At 36.3% G+C, this 18108-nt stretch overlaps 1 protein-coding gene across 1 annotated transcript in view; it reads left to right on the top strand.

Annotated features, from left to right (window-relative positions):
- The first annotated feature begins 526 nt into the window (after positions 1-526).
- The window catches only part of LOC107048806 (breast cancer anti-estrogen resistance protein 1), a 53131-nt gene continuing 35549 nt past the window's right edge, over positions 527-18108 (top strand). Inside the window, exon 1 of the mRNA XM_015272223.1 lies at positions 527-929. Within this exon, the coding sequence (XP_015127709.1) occupies positions 870-929 (60 nt within the window). The 5' untranslated portion in view covers positions 527-869. The remainder of the gene's footprint in view (positions 930-18108) is intronic.

Here is an 18108-nt window from a genome sequence, read left to right as displayed (position 1 = left end):
CTGTAATTGTTCAGAAATGCTTAAATAAAAAAAACCTAGACATTTTTAAATACCTGTTCCGTTAAATTGAATTGCCAAATTCCCATTCTTCCCCGAAACATTGCCGAACCAATTTCTCCCCCCCAAAAACCTTCTCTCCCACCAACAATCACCAATGAACAATTGAAAAGAGAAACAAAATAAAGAAAACTCCCCCAAAAGATCACATCTCCATTAATTTCCCATGCCTTATTTCTCCACCAGTTTCCCAGAACCAGGAACTTATTACCTATCAGATCGCTCCTCTCTTAACGTTCTATTACTGGAGAAGACACCTCGTAAATAATAAATCTCCAAAGTCCGCACCCACACAGTCTCATCTCACGCAGACACAAAATTTTCCAATACTATACACCGTGAGTACTACGATTTTTCGTCACGGAGAGAGTAAACTCAGTTCGGTGAAATTCGTGAGTGATCGGTGAGAATCGGTGCGCAGGCTATCCAATACCCGCCCGGACTGAAAGGCAGTACCGCGCACGGTCTCATCGAGGGAAGGTGTACTCCTCCGATTTTTTTCGCACCGTCTCGTGTTTCCGATTTAAATGGAAACTAAATACGGAGAAACTTGATCAACCCTTTTTTATTCACTCACCCGCTGCACCGGGGGTCGTATTTAAACGTAAATAATCGCCCCGGGCAGATGAATAAAGTCCATTGGTGGCAGTTTTACCTTGGATACTGAAGTGATATCGATCGTGCTGTATATCTGTGTACCTCTGATTTTGATTCTATTGTTTTTACATCAACGTTTGACGTTTGTCGAGTGATTGTTCTATTATGTTCACTCATCTGTGATACTCCGAGAGTTGCTGATCACCGGTGACATCATGATTGGCGTTAAAATGCTGCCGCAGACACCTGAAATTATCTCGACATCTCTCAACCAGGTGAGTCAATTCAAATTTCTCCTGGAGGTTGGGGGGGTTTTTTGGTTTTGTTGTGGGAGGTGGGGGCGTGCCGACTTCCGGGTATTTTTGTAGATGGCTCACTCGGGGGCATTCAAATGAGGAACGATGACTGGACTCAATCGGTACTGAATGCAATTTTTATTGCATCGCAATGTGGCCATTTTAATTTCTAATCGATCAGACTGGACGATTTGTTTTGAGAGGATTGGGTTCATTGGACTGTGGGTTCGTTTGAGGGCGAGGGGTGTTATTGCACATCGTCATTGTTATTGGGGTTTGGGGGGGGGGATTCAGAGTTTTTTTCCAAAGTGATGTCATCAAGGAAATCCTGGCATTTTTTTCAATGGAAATTAAAGATATCCAAGTACTTTGGCTATTTTCTCTCCAGTGAAATGCTTTTCTACTTTTGTAGACGAACATCAGAGCTTTCATTTGAGCCACATTTGACCATAAGTTTCCGGACATTTTACAGTGATTTGATTATTTAAAGTTTGCAGGTCTGAATTTGAATTCCGTTATTGAATCGCTAGAAAACATTTGGGAAATCTGAAAAAAATAGAAAGTTTACTTTTAGAGGAAGATTAATGAAATAATATCAAAATTGCAATTTTTGAAAACGACGAGCATTTTGTATAAATAATTGATTAGCAATCCATTGTTCATCATAAAAATCATTTGTTTGAAATCGTAATAAATTTATTCATATTCTGAATGTTACCAGAAATTGATTTCATGCCTAGAAAAATGAAGTTTCCGAAAGTTTAAACAACTTCAATTATTTATTTATAAACAAAGAATGTTGAAAAAAAATATTTTTTTCACGCTATATAATTGGCATATTTGATGACTGAAAATGGTGGAATCTATAGTGTGGTCTGTACCAAGCTGTAAAAGATACTTGGATATTCTTAAGTGATTAAATAGGGCGGGTGGGGTAAAATGAACACTTGTGACTTTTCTTTCAAATGTTAATAAGTCGTTGAAGTATTAATAAATAGGAATAATTTTTTTTCAATGGAAAGTAAAATTGTTCCTCTTCGTCATGATCCTAGACTGGGCTCAATTGGTAAATTTATTTCTGAGTTATGAACATTGAAAAACAAATATAATCTATTTTTCCACACTCTCCCCTATTTTGGTTGAATAGCGAATTTTATTTTTGATTTTTTTTTCTGAGAAATTCCCGAATATCCATCGAATTTATTTAAGTGTTTCCATGGTGAATCGCACATTATTTCAATATTATTAATTATTATTTTTTGAATTTAAACTCTTTGTTTGAGTAATAGACGATTATTGAAGAATGGAATTTTACAATATAGTAATATTATTTACTATAATTTACTTTATCCACTTTAGTTTAATTTATTGAGCAAAGTTCATCTCTTTGGATTTCTAGTTTTAGATTATTTCTGCTCCGATTGGCTCTTTGCAGTGAAACAATCATCTTGGACTTTGAATTAGTTTTAAATATTCTTGTTTTCTGATTCATTTTCGAGTTTTGTACGAAGAATGGAATTTTATAATATAGCAATATTATTTAACAGACCTTATCCCTCTGGATTTCTAGTTTTCGATTACTTCTGCTCCAATTTGTTGTTTGGAGTGAAAAAATCGTCTTGAACTTTAAATTTGTTTTAAATAGGGGAGGGTGGGGCAAAACGGCCCCCCTTCAATTGTCAATAACTTGTGAATGACATTGTGAAAATTCCCAGTTTCAACTTCATTTTGAAGATAATTTTTCATTCTTCAAAACGAGCTCTAACTCATCCCAATCGGATTATTGAATCGGAAAATATTGACGATTGAAGGGGGACCGTTTTGCCCCATCCTCCCCTATTCGTTTGCTCGTGTTTATCATGAAAATGAAGAATGAGGTGAAGATATTCATGGGAGGAATTGTATTTCAAAAGAATTCAGTAATATAAAAAGACGATTCAATACAATGGAGAAGTCATTCTCATTGGTCATCTCAATGAATACTGCAATGATACTTTGAAATGTGTATGCAGCGATAAAAGGCTGGAGGTATTGTGGAATTTTGCTTGTGTTTTTATTTCGTATGTGAGATATTCCCTCTCCGCGTTTCCACGTGCGCTCCAATTTTCTTTTTGGAGTGAATAAAAACAATCTCTCGCCACGAATGTTAGATTTGTTTGGAGGATTTTACTTCTGTGAAAACAAAGTGTTTGATATGGGAAAATATTCATAAAAGTCAATTTCATACGAATTCAATGCTGAGAATGGATTATTCATAATCAAAACATTCATTTGAATCTTTCATCATTATTATTTAAATTTAAAGTCTCCGTTTAAATAACAGTTGATCATTCGAGAGTGGAATTTTATAGTATTGATATATTATTCAACGATTCTTTTTTCGATTATTTCTGCTCCAATTTTCTTTTCGGAGTGAATAAAAACATCTCTTGTCTTGAATGTTGGATTTGGTTGGAGGATTTTATATTTATCAAAATAAAGTGTTTACTATGGGAAACGATTCATACAATTCAATTTCATACGCATTTAATGCCGAGAATTAATTATTTATAATGAAAACATTTATTTGAATAACACAGTAACATATATTGAGTGTTTGTACAATGGAATATATTGAGAGATGGAGATGTGATTCGTGTGGAGGACTTCATTTGTCAATTTATTTCATTTATAGTTTTAATCAACATTTATTGTTTTGAAGCAAAACCTTTTCGTTATTTCTTACAACCGAAAAATGGGAAATTTAATATGGGAAAAAGGAAATTCTACAGTTTTGTCATTTAGAAATTCTACAACAAAACTGCTTGTAGAAGGATAACTCGCATGTCCCGATAAAAATTCAATTTTTCAGGTCACGAGATTTATTTTGAGAAAGAATGTCGAAAGTATGTCCTTTCGAACATTTTCTCAGCTAAGAAAATGTCTCCGATTTTTTTTCTAATAGAGCTAATCATTCTTTTGATGATATACCCTTGAAAATTCATTTTTCATACATTTTTAATTACATTTTCTCTGAAAGAAACAAAATTCCATTCTTCAGTGATTCCCCCACGAGTTTCATTCAACATGAGTTTACTTTTAGGAACTGATTACTCAGAAGTAAAATATTTTGAATCTTCATCGAATGAAATGGATTGAAAGCTGCAGATATTATTCGTTTGAGTCAGTTTATTTTTTAACTTATTTCGTTTATAGCTTCTAGTCCAAATTTATCGGTTTCATGCAAAACTGTCTCGTTATTTCTCCAAATCGAAAAACAGAGAATATGATTTGGGAGGAAGAAAATTCGAAAGTTTTGTCAATTATAAATTCAACGAAAGAAATATTTATAGAAGGACAATAATGTTGGTAAGGTGATTATCTTTGAATTTTTTCTAACTTTCTCATGTCCTCATAAGAATGTGATTATTCAGATCATGATTTATTTTGGGAAAGAATGTCGAGAAATATTTTCTGTCGGCCATTTCCTCAGCCACGAAAAATACCTCTCAATGTTTCCCGTAGAACTAATCATTTTCTAGATGACTATACTCTTGACATGTCATTTTCAACTAATTACATTTTCTCTGAAAGGGACGAGATTCCAGTCCTCTTTGTTTTCTAATGAGTTTCATTCAACGCGAGTTTACTTTTAAAAAGTGATTACTCAGAAGTCAAATATTCTGAATCTTTCATCATAATGAACACAACCGTAAAATATGTTGCATCTTCGCCCAATGAAATGAATTGAACGTTGGAGACATCGTTCATTTGAATCAGGCATTATTCGTTTGTAAACTTATTTCATTTGAAGTTTATAGTCCAAATTCATCGGTTTTGGAGCAAAACTGTCTCGTTATTTCTTCAAATCGAAAAACAAAGAATATGATTTGAGAGGAAGAGCATTTGGTAGTTTCGTCAATTATAATTCAACGACAAAACTATTTATGGGATAACTCTCTCATGTTCTCGTGAGAATCTAATTTTTCAGATCATGATTTATTTTGGGAAGGAATGTCGGAAAATATTCTCCTTCGGAAATTTCCTCCGCTACGAAAAATACCTTTCAATGTTTTCCATAGAACTAATTATTTTCTAGATAAGTATACCTTTGAAATGTCACTTAACTAATTACATTTCCTCAGAAAGGAACACAATTCTCTTCCTCATTAATTTCCTAATCAGTTTCATTGGACTCGAATTTAATTTTGAGAACTAATTATTTGCACGTAAAACAATTATCTGAACCTTTCATCACAATGAATTTCACAATAAAATGTGCTAGTCTTCGTACAATGAAATGGATTGAAAGATGGCAATATCACTCGTTTGAGTGAGTTTACTGGTCAATTCATTTCGTTTATATTTTCTGATATGAAGCAATTCCTCGTCAATTGTCGCACTAGACAAATACACAGTATAATACAAGAGGAAAAGAATTCTGGAATTTTCTCAATGACAGATACAACGACACAGCTATTCATGGAAGAATAACTCTCTCATATCTGTCTAAACATCGAATTTCTCCCACCATGATTTATATCAGGAAAGAATGTCGAGGAGCATTTCATATTGGACATTTTCTCAGCTGCGAGAAATGTCTCCCAATGTTCTCTAATAAAACTAATCATTCTCAGGACAAGTGTAACCTAGAAATGCCATATATGAGTAATTACATGTTCCCAGAGAGAAGCGGAAATTCCCTTACCCATTAATTCCTCAATAAAATTCATTCAAGCGTCGATAAATCATTCCAACCCTGAATATTACTTCGAGATCGAATCAATTATGAGTTGGAGACCCGTCTCAACTTTGAGATGTGAATTCCTCACGCATTCTAGTTGGAAAACATTGAATATTCTCGGGGGATTCGTCTGTGCACAGGATCAGCCCCGAGGGCTCATTTAAATTACAACAAGCGCCCTCTAATCTCCTCAAACATTCTCCGAAATATCCCAAACTTCCTCACGTCATATGTCAATCCTTTTATAATACAAACCAAATAGTATTCAGTTGGAAATGGAATTTAATCCATAAACCACTGGCAACTGTCACGCGTCTCGGCGTCTGGAGCTTGAGAAATTATGGAGTAACTGCTGGGTGAAATTTCCGGGGATTCAAGCCACTCCATCACGATTAATTGTTCCCAATGGCTTGGTAGAGTGCATTTCGAGCACTCAGTTGTCAGGCAAATTGGTACGAAAAATCATGACAATGGTAAAGAGAGTAATTGGGATGGAAATAATTGAAATGTCGTTAATAGGTATTGAGGGGTGTCAACTAGTTCAGATGTGACGGTAAATATATTGGAGCAAAATTTTGATTGAATTATGGAGAGATGACATTTATTCTAGGCATTTGAAATTCGATATTTTTCATACTTCCATTGAAAGAAAATATTAATTTTACTCTGTTTTCATTATTCTAATTATTTTCTTCTGTTAATTATGGAATGTTGATGAGAAATGTCCTGAGATATTGCAAAAATGTTCTTTTGACATTTCAAAAATCGCAAATCATTCCGAGGTGATTGCGTAATTTAGAAACATTAAAAAATTAGACTAGGACTCGGATCCATTCTATCCAAAAATAATTTTTTTTTTAAATTTCGGTTTAAATTTTTTTTCCCTATCTCTTTGGAATGAAAAAATGAAAAAGGGAGAGAAAACATTTTTTAGGCCTTTTCAATGATAAAAAAGTCATATAAGAAGCTTCAACAAAATTAAATTTTTGAAGGTACAAAATCATCCAAATAATTGGCGAAAACACCCATAATTATGTACATTATTTCAGTGAAAACCTGGAAAAAATGGAAAATATCGGGTTTGACAAATACAATGCCTCCATCAAGCGAAAATAATAACCCGTATAATAGAATTAGTACTAATTTAATTTTTCACCAAAAAATGAATTATTAATTGATCATTTCGGTTGAACGAGTTTGATAGAATGCTCGACTAGTCAGCATTCAGTAAAGAATCCCAGAGATGAGAAACCCGCTGAAAAGGAGAGAGAAAAAAATGAACAGTAGCCAAATTAAAGGCTTCTCGTATCGCATTCAGACAGGTCATATACCGAATCGGTCAAAAGGTCGTGAGCAATGATTTTTTAAATTACGTTCTAATTTACCGTTAGTCACCCGGTCAACTTCAGTACCTTTCTCCCAAGTAAGCCGATACCTGTCTTCCATATAAAGAACAAATTTGTGCATGAGTACCGAGAGAAATTGTCGGCGACTTTTACGGCAATTAATTGATCGTTTTTAAGGATTAACGTGAGAACGGTTTGATTGCTATAGGCAAGGATATTCCATTAAAAATATCCGTTTAATTAACTTTTGATGCATTCCACCTTTTGGCGGATAATTTTTTTATCATATTTTTAAGGCTTTAATTTCTATTTTAAGTTAACGACAGACAAATCCATTGGGATTTTAATAAATTAACATAATTGCATAACAACTTCCTGACAATGATAAAATACGCATGAAAATGAAATTCAATTTACGAATAATTATGGAGCATACGAATGACTTGAAAGCAACGGAAGACTTCTCTGATATCCAAGATTTTTCTCAATTGTGAATTCATCTTGGAATTATAGGTTCGGGGACATATTCTCAAGGAACCCTTTCAGAGGAATCCTCAAAAATTTTGCAAACAGTACTGAAATTTTGCTAAAGAATTTCTCTCCTCTTACAACCAGACGATACGATCTACATGTTTTCCTCGGGGTATCCTACTCATTCACATAAAGGAGAACCGCAATGTATATTTTTGCTACAAGCCCGGAAAAAACAGAGAGTCAGAATAATATATTTCAGGGCGAGTGCCGTGGAGTTTTTTACTCGCGTGGAGTCGGCGTCCGAGCTGAAGGTGAGTAAAAGGAAGCCGTGGCGCTAGTCGCGAACGATATTCTTCCGTAGTGATTTTCACTTTTACGAGCTTAGGGAATGGCCAGTGCCAATCTCCGGATGAGGCGAAGTGAAGGACACTGCGGAAAAATATCGTTCACGACTAGCGCCATGGTTTTTTTTCCTCCCATGGTTGGCCAGCCCTAGCCTTCAGCTCGGTCGCCAACTCAACGCAAGTGTTGGATTTTTCGTTGAAAAATACTTAACAAAAATTAATCTTTAGTTGGTTTGAATACGTCTTTGTACGTTTTATATTTCTTTCATCTCTTGTGTTTCCATTTCACATCGAAGAACATTTTTAAGTGTGAAAATTCCGAGAAATTTGAGGCATGATGTTTATGCTCTATTTTTCTAGTTTAAGCACAATTCATGAGTGGGACCTTTTGAATGTGAGTCATCAGGCCCAGGGTGTTGAATCCCTTTTGTCAATATAGTTAGTTCCTCTGAGGAAATGGTACTGAGCAGATGTGTCTTCCGAGCGTATAAAATAAAGGAAAATTCTGTTCACTTATTTACCAGTATAGTTATTTAAAATTACCCCATTTCCAATAGCAAGCAAAAAACCCCATGACACTCACCGTGAAATATACTATTTCGGCCGAGGGACGCAGCTAATTTTTTTTCAGACTGTCAACGGCGTTTAGTGATCCCGCGAGACGAGATGAGACGAGAAATGGCATTTTCCTGTCTCGTCTCATCTTATTTTGACATACACAGAGAGAAAAACAAACACGTTGTCAAACAAGTCTTGCTTGGGCCAACAAAATCGCTAGTTGAAAATTGCCAAGAAAGAATTTGTTGGTTCGAATTTGAAAGTCTCAAACATGAATAATTGTTCTGCTTTCGACAGCAGTAAAATATTTGGCTCAAGAGGCGGATAATTCACACCAGACGGTGCCTTTTCAGGATGAAAATATCTCATATAGAGGAAAATTTATCAACAAATATTTTATCCCCAAGTTACAAGATTGCTATCATATCATTACTATTGTTTCATTTGAGAGTCCATTTCCTGTCTGTGATTATTAGACAGCCGAAACGAAAAACTACTATCCCTTGTTTCGCATAAGACAAAGATTTTTCGGGAGCAAAATACGTATAGGAGTACCGAATGACGAAGGAGTAGTGCTAGAAATGACATTTCTTGCGTCTACAGAGAATGCAATTTTTTTTTAACTACTAAATCTATTTTTGCGACAAAAATTTTTCATTTTGGCGCACTCTCTGCATGTTTGACACAAAAAATCCTTTTTTGATCATTTCCAAAAAACTATTTTCTTGGCACAAGTAAGATTTCTTTGAGAATTTTGTCGTTTTTCTCTCAGTGTACGAGAGATATTTCTTCTCTCATCTCGTCGAGAGTCGGAAGATTCTCTCGCAGTCTCTCGTAGTCTCTTCTCTCAACTCGTGTTATCCCGTCTCTCCCCACATGAAAAAAAATCCGAAAAAATAAGGGTAAGAAAAATAAACGTCTGAAACAATAAGGGTTAGAAAATATAAGGGTCTTGTCTCGTTTCTCTTGTTCTTCAGACGAACTTTTCGTCTCGTCTTATTTCTCGTCTCTCGCAGCATCACGCACGGCGTTTGGGACCCAAAGTGTCCGAAAAATTCCGTTTTACAGAAAGTGTAATAAAAATGATCACCGATAGTCGCAATAGAATCGGCGATCCTCATATTCCCCATCACTCCATTTCTAAAATGTCAACAACCTCCTTGAAACTATGAATATTTATTCTAATTATTTATTTACCCATATACAGCCGATTAGGTTTTTTACATAACTATTAATACAAAAATGCAAACGTCAAGTGAAGTCCAACATCCCGGAATGTTTCAACGGCTCGTTCCGTACATTTACCCAATAAAAAAATCCCCAACAGAAAGTACAATCAAACGTTTATCCCAATTCATTTGGCACTTATCTCAGAACACACAGAAGAAAAAGAATCGTAGAAAGACCTCATTGTACGACCACCATGTAACTCCCAGGTGTCCGCGTGTGTCAAGAAACCCGTCGTTTGTAACCAACTATTCCTCCCGCGACCCTCTCACCTCTCTTTATCGCTTTGTTTTCGCACCGCTTGCAATTTAGTTCCACGAAGGCCTTCGCCAAACGATTTCGCAAGCAAACCGTCAACAATACATTTTGTGTCTCCGGAGATATCACCACCTTCAGACGCGAGACACTACAGTTTGTGTTCAAAGTCTTCTTTCACTCCTGTCCTCTTCGCGACCATTTTTTCGCTTTCCTCCAGGGGTAATGCACTTTTTGCCTCACCCATTTGGCACTGATGCCGCGGCACTAAAAAAAACGGGAGACGGGGGAATAAAGCTAGCGCCAAGGGGAGCACTGAAAGGACAAACGGGTGGGCGCCGACTTTTTTGCCTTCTTTTCGTGTGTTACGATCGATTCTCGAGGCCTTCCTCCAACGCCCTATCGAGGTTGATTCACATTATCCTGCTCACGCTTGGTCAATGTCACGTTTAGTTCAAAGTCCACACACGTCCTTTCTCTACTACTTGGTGAAAGTGGCATTTTTACTTGTACCTGAGGTGATAAAAATTATGAGCTGCCGAATGAGAGCATTGCAATCATGGGGATCAGATTTTTGCTTCGGTCTCAGATTGGAAGCTGGAGTAGTGGGAAAACTTTTCCAAGTTGATTTTCTACGTTGGGGAAAATGGGAAATCATGATGATAGGGATTCAGGATAACAGCGTGATAGATAATTCTTGTTGGAGATTTCTTCAGCCGCACTGTACTGTTGAAAAAAAAATATTGAAATTTCATGGACTTTTCTGCGGAGGGAAAAGGTGGATTAAATTTTATCATTTGGGTAAAATTTTATTATACGAAAGGTAATCATGGAGCGGAATTGTAATTCAATGAAAAATAGTAAAGAAAACATCTATGGATAAGAAAATATCTTACGCTGTGAAAGAAAAAAATTTCGTGAAGACATTTTGCTCTTGTCTCAAAGCCAAGGACAATTTATTTATGACGGGAAAGTGATTTCTCAAATTAAATCTAGTAATTCAATAGTTTTCAAGTCTCAAATACATAATATTTTAATGCAAAAACCGCTCGGCTTGGTTCGAGAAGTCGCTTTTTTATTGTGAACAAATTCTCCCTCATCATCCGGATAAGTATAAAATCTCTTGACGAAAGGTTTCTGAAAGGGTTCTTCGTGTGAGATATTTTCTTCTTGTCAATTTTCGAGCCATGAGTTTCTTGATACAAGTAACGACGTACTTCTCAAGAAAACTTTTGTTTTCTCAGTGTGAGACATCTCAGGAAGTTCTTTGGACTCGCCATGGCGATCCAATAATCTTTTGTCCTGCAAGAGTGAGATTACATTCTGCTCATATGATTAGATTCCAAGCTGAGATTGCGTATCGTTTGTTTGATAGAAAAAATTCTTTCCTCTGCGATAAATGGACAAAACAACACAAAACTGGATGGCAAGAATACTTGGTGAATGACTGGTATTTTGGGGAGATACCGTTCATAAAAAGTTCCTTATTCTGCAGTAAAATTGAGCTATGCACATCTAAAAGTGCTCCACTGATGAATTCATAAAACGAAACTGCACCTTCACATACTCCAGAGTAATAGCCTACTTTCCCGTTTTAATAAAAATTTAATAGGAGAATAACGGTTTGGGTTAAATGGGTAATCCCTCTCATCTATGCATTTATCTCCGGAATGAGTTATTCTAGGAGAGAATGTAAAGGAAGCGTTTCCAAAGCCGAGATCATTTCTTCCCGCGAATGTCATCTGATATTATCTGTTAAAATCACCCACTTTGAGATATTTGCGTCAATAAAAAACTTTGGCTATTTGGCACAAGTCATTTCATCTTCTTTGAACGGGAAATATTCCTGAATTTGTAATCATTACGATGATGGTAAAGTACTTTATCCGTTAATAGACACTCCAACACAGATAATCCTCTAAGCATTTCTAATCTGTACTAAATATCGTAATTCACTAGAACTGAATTTTCCTCGTTCTTTACACTTCTAACTCACTAAAGGATAAAAAATTCTAATATTCTTAAATATTTCGGACAAGAAGAGGGCTTCTGTCTCTTCACCATTACCAGTTTCACAAATTTTTTTCTTCCACAACCGAAATAATGCATCTTATTTCACAAATATGATGAATAAAGCATCTTCAGAGAAGTATAATTGGCAATCTGAGAGTATTATTATTCCTGATATGAAGAAAATGTCATTTTTAATTTGACAATCTTCTTTACCTTGAAGCAAAAACTTCTATTTCTGAAATTGTAAATTTTGGAATCTTCAGTCCCAGCGGAGTAGTTTTTCCGCCACGGCGGGCACCAAGTGTACATTTCCCTCCCACTTCGCGGAAATCTGACTGCGCCTATGCCGTGACAGAAAATAACGTCCTGACCACGGTAGATAAAATATAGGAGTTCTGCCCATGTGCAGAATTAGTACATTACATGCCCGAGCCTTGGAAAACAGATCACCGTCCCGAGCCGAAGGCGAGGATGGCAATCTTGCACGTGGGGGAGGGTGATATGTTTTCCATGGCGAGGTGTCTATATTAATTTTCGTGTCGAGGGACCCGCAAGACGCCAATTTCGTGGCGCGCAGCGCCACAAAAAATGGGGCTTTTCGGGTCCCGTGACACGAAAAGTATATTCCCTACCCTCGCCTTCGGCTAGGCTGGTAAACACGTGGGTAAGGGTCCCTAGGGAGGGATTTATTGAATTGTACTTCGCTCGTGGATTACGTTTTGAAACGTAATTTTCACGTTTTTTTTTCTGGTAATTTTTATTGAATTTATCTTTCCGTGTGTATGAGCAGGGGCTTCCCGACGATTTAAATTCGTGGAATTCATTCCCCCGAAGCTGAAATCTTAGTAAACACTGTATAATTAGTTCGACACATGCGAGACGGAAATTTTCACGAGTGTGAAGTTGCCGGCCCGAGGGGGAGCCGAGGGCTACCAATCACACTCATGAAAATTTCGTCTCACTTGTATCGACATACACTATTTTGTCGCAAAACGTCTGTAAAGTGCCAGTTTACAGGCACCCGGAAAGTGCTCCTTTAGGCCCCTGTAACACAATACACTCTTTCGTCTCACGAAAAAAGCTGAATACTCTTGAATCAAGAATATCTAGTTTTATTCTTTAATTTGAAAAAATCTTCTTCATGATATATATTTTTCAGTCAAGAATGCTTAGCCTCACACCAAGTATAATATTCCCAATCCATCAATACTTTTCCATGCAATATGCCCCCAACCCGAAACGATCGTCTAGAAATCTCCCTGTATCGATTGACGATAAAATTTAATCTTATCAACTCCATTGAAATGGGGCGTCAATCCGTTGTACACCCAAGATAGTCCCCCCGTCCGTAATCACGATTGAAGCGGTATGGAAAATTATACGCGGTTAATTTCATCCCGTTGAAACGAGTCTTCTACCACGAATGGAAAATGATGCCTCGGAGTCATGAATTCCAGGTGCTCTACATTTCATTTTCTACCTCACCTCATCTTTCCCGTGGGCTTCTCGAATCATCAGCGTTACCCTGGCTTTTGCGTGTCCAGTGATACCGTGAGAAAGCACGTGATGCATACGGATGCCCAGGATGAAGGCCCAGTACAGGTAATTGTCCTTGGGCTCAAAAATAAAATAGCAGATTGAGAATAAAAGAGCGAAAAAGAAATTATTGAAATTACGGTGTAGGTGAAATGCGTGATATCTCGTTATTATTGAAAGGTTATTTCCATCAGCGAAGGAGTGGTTTTGAGTCATGGTAGCTTGTGATTAAAAATATGATCCTATCGTGGCACGATAACACAACGCAAATATGACGCTTATCTATAAACAATGTGTACACCACGTGCAACGTTTAGACTCGACGCGGATACATTATTTTTTAAGGTTTTTTTTTCGCTGTTTTATCGGCGATACAAACTACTAGTTCCTTGCTATCTTTATTTTTATCCTCAATAATTTTTGATGGGGCCTGCGGAAGACTGGATTGATGCATTTGAATTTCTAAAGTCGTTGGGAGAATGTTCAAGGAGCTAAACCCCTGGGGAGGAGAAAAATATTCACGCGTTTGGCAACCACTGGGGAACAGAACCGAATGGAACTGGACGAGTTGGCAACATTTGGAGAGGCGAGTCAGGTCCTTTTTTGGTAATCAACTGCAATTGAGTCCATGCGTTTGACTGTTCCGCTTTCAAGTTTATCCGCCAGAGCGCAATGGATCATTTAGTATTCTGATTGAGGTGATTGCAAGTAGAAATGGGGGGTTAATTAGATATGATTACAAGAGAGTTGTCATGTGATATTTTTTGTAGAGAATTTCAATTTCTACAAAAGTCATTTTGGAAAATTCCTCTGGAAATTACTCGTTACGGAAATTAATTGATTTATTTTTATTTATTTGGTGGGTGGTGAGAGCCAACAGCATGAAGCCAATTATAGATTCAGAACATTACATAAAAAATGATTATGGACAATTATATAATTTAGAGTTATTTACAGAGCTCATGGCAACAAAACGATAAATTTAAAAAACATGAAAAAACAAAAAACTGTAAACTTGGTAGATTTCTGCAAAAATTCTTCTTTTTATTTGTGCATTCATTAATCTTTATTTACTTATTTATTTATTTGTTCTCATCAATTTTTAATTTTTCCTTTAGGAATGCACTGAGAAAAAATATAATTCTGCCAATCAAATATGTTTCAGGCAAGAATTTCTAGGAAGATTTTGTACAGAAATTTCGGGCATTTGTTTGTCAGAAACTGATTTGATTGGCAATATTATATTTTTTCTCCGTGAAATTAATGAGACAAATGAAAGAAATATGCACTAAACGAAACAATTAGTTCTGCCGAAAAATTACACGTTCTCCTGAAGAGATGTTTTATCGTTTTGAATCAATTTACATGTGGACAAAAGAAAGTTTCCATCAAAACATGGTAACTTCCGTAGTAGTAATTGATCTCGTCAGACATTTGTATGTTTCGGGTAAATACATTCGTTCTACAGAGAATTCTATGAGACTTCGGTTTTATCAAGTGAATGTTCTTGAGTAGCGGATATTTCTATCCAATAAACACTTATAATTTCTATGGAACAAATGATGATTTCAAAACTAAATAATTTCGTGGGGACAATTTCTTTTTAGGAAAAAAAATTCTCTCCTCGTCAATGTATTCTTTCTGTGGTAGAAACCTATGGAGTTCTCTCAGATCGAATGATTATTGTATATCAGATTACATTTTTTTCTGCAGTTCGAATTCTTCTAGGGATATTTCGGATAATCACGAAAAATTTCATTTTTGTGAAAAATATTCCATTTCCTTCTATGAAGTTGGTTAATTTCCCTCAAGTAAATCTGTTTCTCTCACTGTGGAATTATCTCGAAGACACCTAATTGCCATGAAAAACTTGAAAATATCATAAAATCACAATCCCATCATAAAATAACGAGATGATTCCATGAATCTAATTTTCCCATTCAATTTGTTATCGCTAAGTCATAAAAACCATAAAAAGTATAATTTTCCTCTTAAAATATCATCAACCTCCTTCATAATCTCTGTACCCACTAGATTCACATGAGAAAGCACAGAAGGCGAGAGGCTAACGGGCGTCTGCTAAAGTGAAACACTCGTGCCCCTCCATCACAAAAACACATACCAAAGCGTCGTCTAAGCGAGTCAAGTGTACAACTAGAGTCTCGACGAAAAGTTTGCCTCATGTGTTTTCACTACAGTAGCGTATGCAAAGTTAAAATGCACTCGACTGAAAGTAGACTGCCATGGTGACAGATGAAAGGAGAATGAATGTTGGGAATAGAATTTCATTGGAGTGACCCTTAAGAGCAAAATAAAAAAAACAACGAATAATAACGAAACGATGGGAGAAGCGGGGGAATGTGGAAAGCACTTTGGACGGAGAATTGGTTGACAAATGCATTGGACAACGTGAATTGCTTCTTTTTTAACTCGTGAACATGAAAAGATGTCTCTCACGTTCGATCGTGCTTACCCTCTAGCAAGAAAAGATTACGTTTTAGGGATGCTGAGAAGGATTCGGAGATTGGAAGATTGCCATATCCCGGGAACACGTATAAAATGTGGGATGATGAAAAAAAAAAATTGGGAGAAATATCAAGGAAGTTGAGGTATCACAGAACATCGACCCACATTGGTTATTTGACCCCGAGGACGACCTTTGAATCATTCATGAAGATCATAAACTGTGTCAGATCAGTTCCCAACGGTTGTGGCGCATCTCATTGATGATTCAAACAAATTTTTTTCATTAGTCTTGGAGTTGAATTGAGCAGCCAGGAAGTTGTTTATTGATCCTCTGAATATTTTCTTATGAAGGGGTTTAGAACAACTTGTTTTAGGTATTTTTGGCGATTTTGAAATTCCTTACAAAAGGATTTGTTGACCCTTTTTGCACATCTGTTGCGATTTCGTTTGAACAAGTCCCGTTGACCTTGTCATTGGTTACCAAAGAGTATTTTTTGGTAAAATAAAATTCATTATGTTTAATAGATTGAAAGAAGTATTATATGAAAGTTGTGGAAGACAGTTTTTATCGTTTGAATAAAGTGAATTGTGTCAAATATGAGATAATTGTATTTCAAAGATAATCTTTTCTTTTTGAAATCGTAGGGACTTTTTTTCAATAAAAAATTATTAATTTTTTCATTCAAATGGAATTGATTATGGAGTTTGAATATGATTATAGGGTTTGAAAAATTATTATTTTTCATTCAGTAATAATTTTGTTTTTCTGCAATGGGGGGAGGGGGCTTCGCCCCCCGGACCCCCGTTTTGCGCCACCACCCCGCCCCTCCCTAAACGTTGTCGCACTTTCGACTTTAGCCTCGACATAAAATAGTATGTGATATTCGGACGATCAGTGGCAGGTTATGACGAGTGTGAAATTTGCAACAAGCACACCCGTCCCGCGGTAACCCCTTATACCACAGTGAACTATTAGTATAATTCAGTAGCGAAGTGGCAAAACGATACAAGTCAATTTTGACTATTGACCAGTTTTCAATGAATATCTTGAGATCTAAGGAAGATAGCAAAATGTTTATTATAACCTTTTTTATAGAGCCGATTGAGAGCTACAACAAATTTAATTACGAAAATTTCGCTATCTCCTTTAGATTCGCAAATATTTCTCAAAAACTCAACCGGGAGATGAGTCGACTTAAATCGTTTTACCACTTCGCTACTGAATTCTAAATGTTAAAAATTATTAATGGATTTCATTCAAGGTCATATGTAGCACAATCATACCATAATTCAGCATAATTGTAATATTTGGAGAAGGACTTGGACCATCTGGGAATGAATGGCTTGGAGAAATACAATTTAGTAGCGAAGTGGTAAACCGGTTTGGGTCGACTCATCTCCCAGTTGAGTTTTTGAGGAATATTTCCGAATCTAAGGGAGATAGAGAAATTTTCGTAATGACATTTATTGTAGCACTTAATCAGCTCTACAAAAAAGGTTATAACAGTAATTTTGCTATTTCTCTTAGATTCCGAGATATTCATTGAAAACTGGTCACTAGTGAAAATTGACTTGTACCATTTTACCACTTCGCTACTGAATTCTAGAGAAATAAATTCATCTCCCAAGAAAATCATTCCTCGGCGAAAGTAATTTTTGTTCCTCATTGTTGGAAATAGTGGAACCATTTCATGACTCGAATATTTCCAATCCATTGTTACGTTTAATGAGTCTCGTTGAGGTTAAAATAGCCCGGATATAGAATCCCCCGAAAATCCCACGTTTTTCATCAATCTGTAACAAAGGGAGCATTAATATGCGCTCAACAGTTCGACCATAAAAAGCGATCAAATTTACCTGGGCCATTCTCTCTCAGCTGAATAAAAATGAATGAAAAGTATATTGTACTGGGGGTTGCATACATACAGCAGAACAGGGTTGAACTCTATGATGGGGAATAATAAATCTGCCACGTGGCTACATCTCGCAAGCGTCGTTACTCATGTAAACCATTGGTGTAATATCTTTTTTTTTTTCATTTATTTGAATAAAAGCGGAACGATTTATCGAGTGAGAGTGGCTCTTGTTATCCCTTGGGGTACGGTGCAATCTACTTGAGCTTATCCAATCCGTGTTTCCCTTTGAATCGCAACAAGGGCGCCGGGTCCTCAATGCTAATGTCTTGTAGCCCAGGCGACGCCTACTGGAGGAGATAA

This window comes from Diachasma alloeum, unplaced genomic scaffold, assembly GCF_001412515.2.
Source record: "Diachasma alloeum isolate Michigan unplaced genomic scaffold, Dall2.0 Dall_scaffold_00197, whole genome shotgun sequence".
NCBI classification, from domain to species: domain Eukaryota; kingdom Metazoa; phylum Arthropoda; class Insecta; order Hymenoptera; family Braconidae; genus Diachasma; species Diachasma alloeum.
Note: the sequence above shows the minus strand (reverse complement) of the source record. Positions and strands in the feature narration are given on the sequence as shown.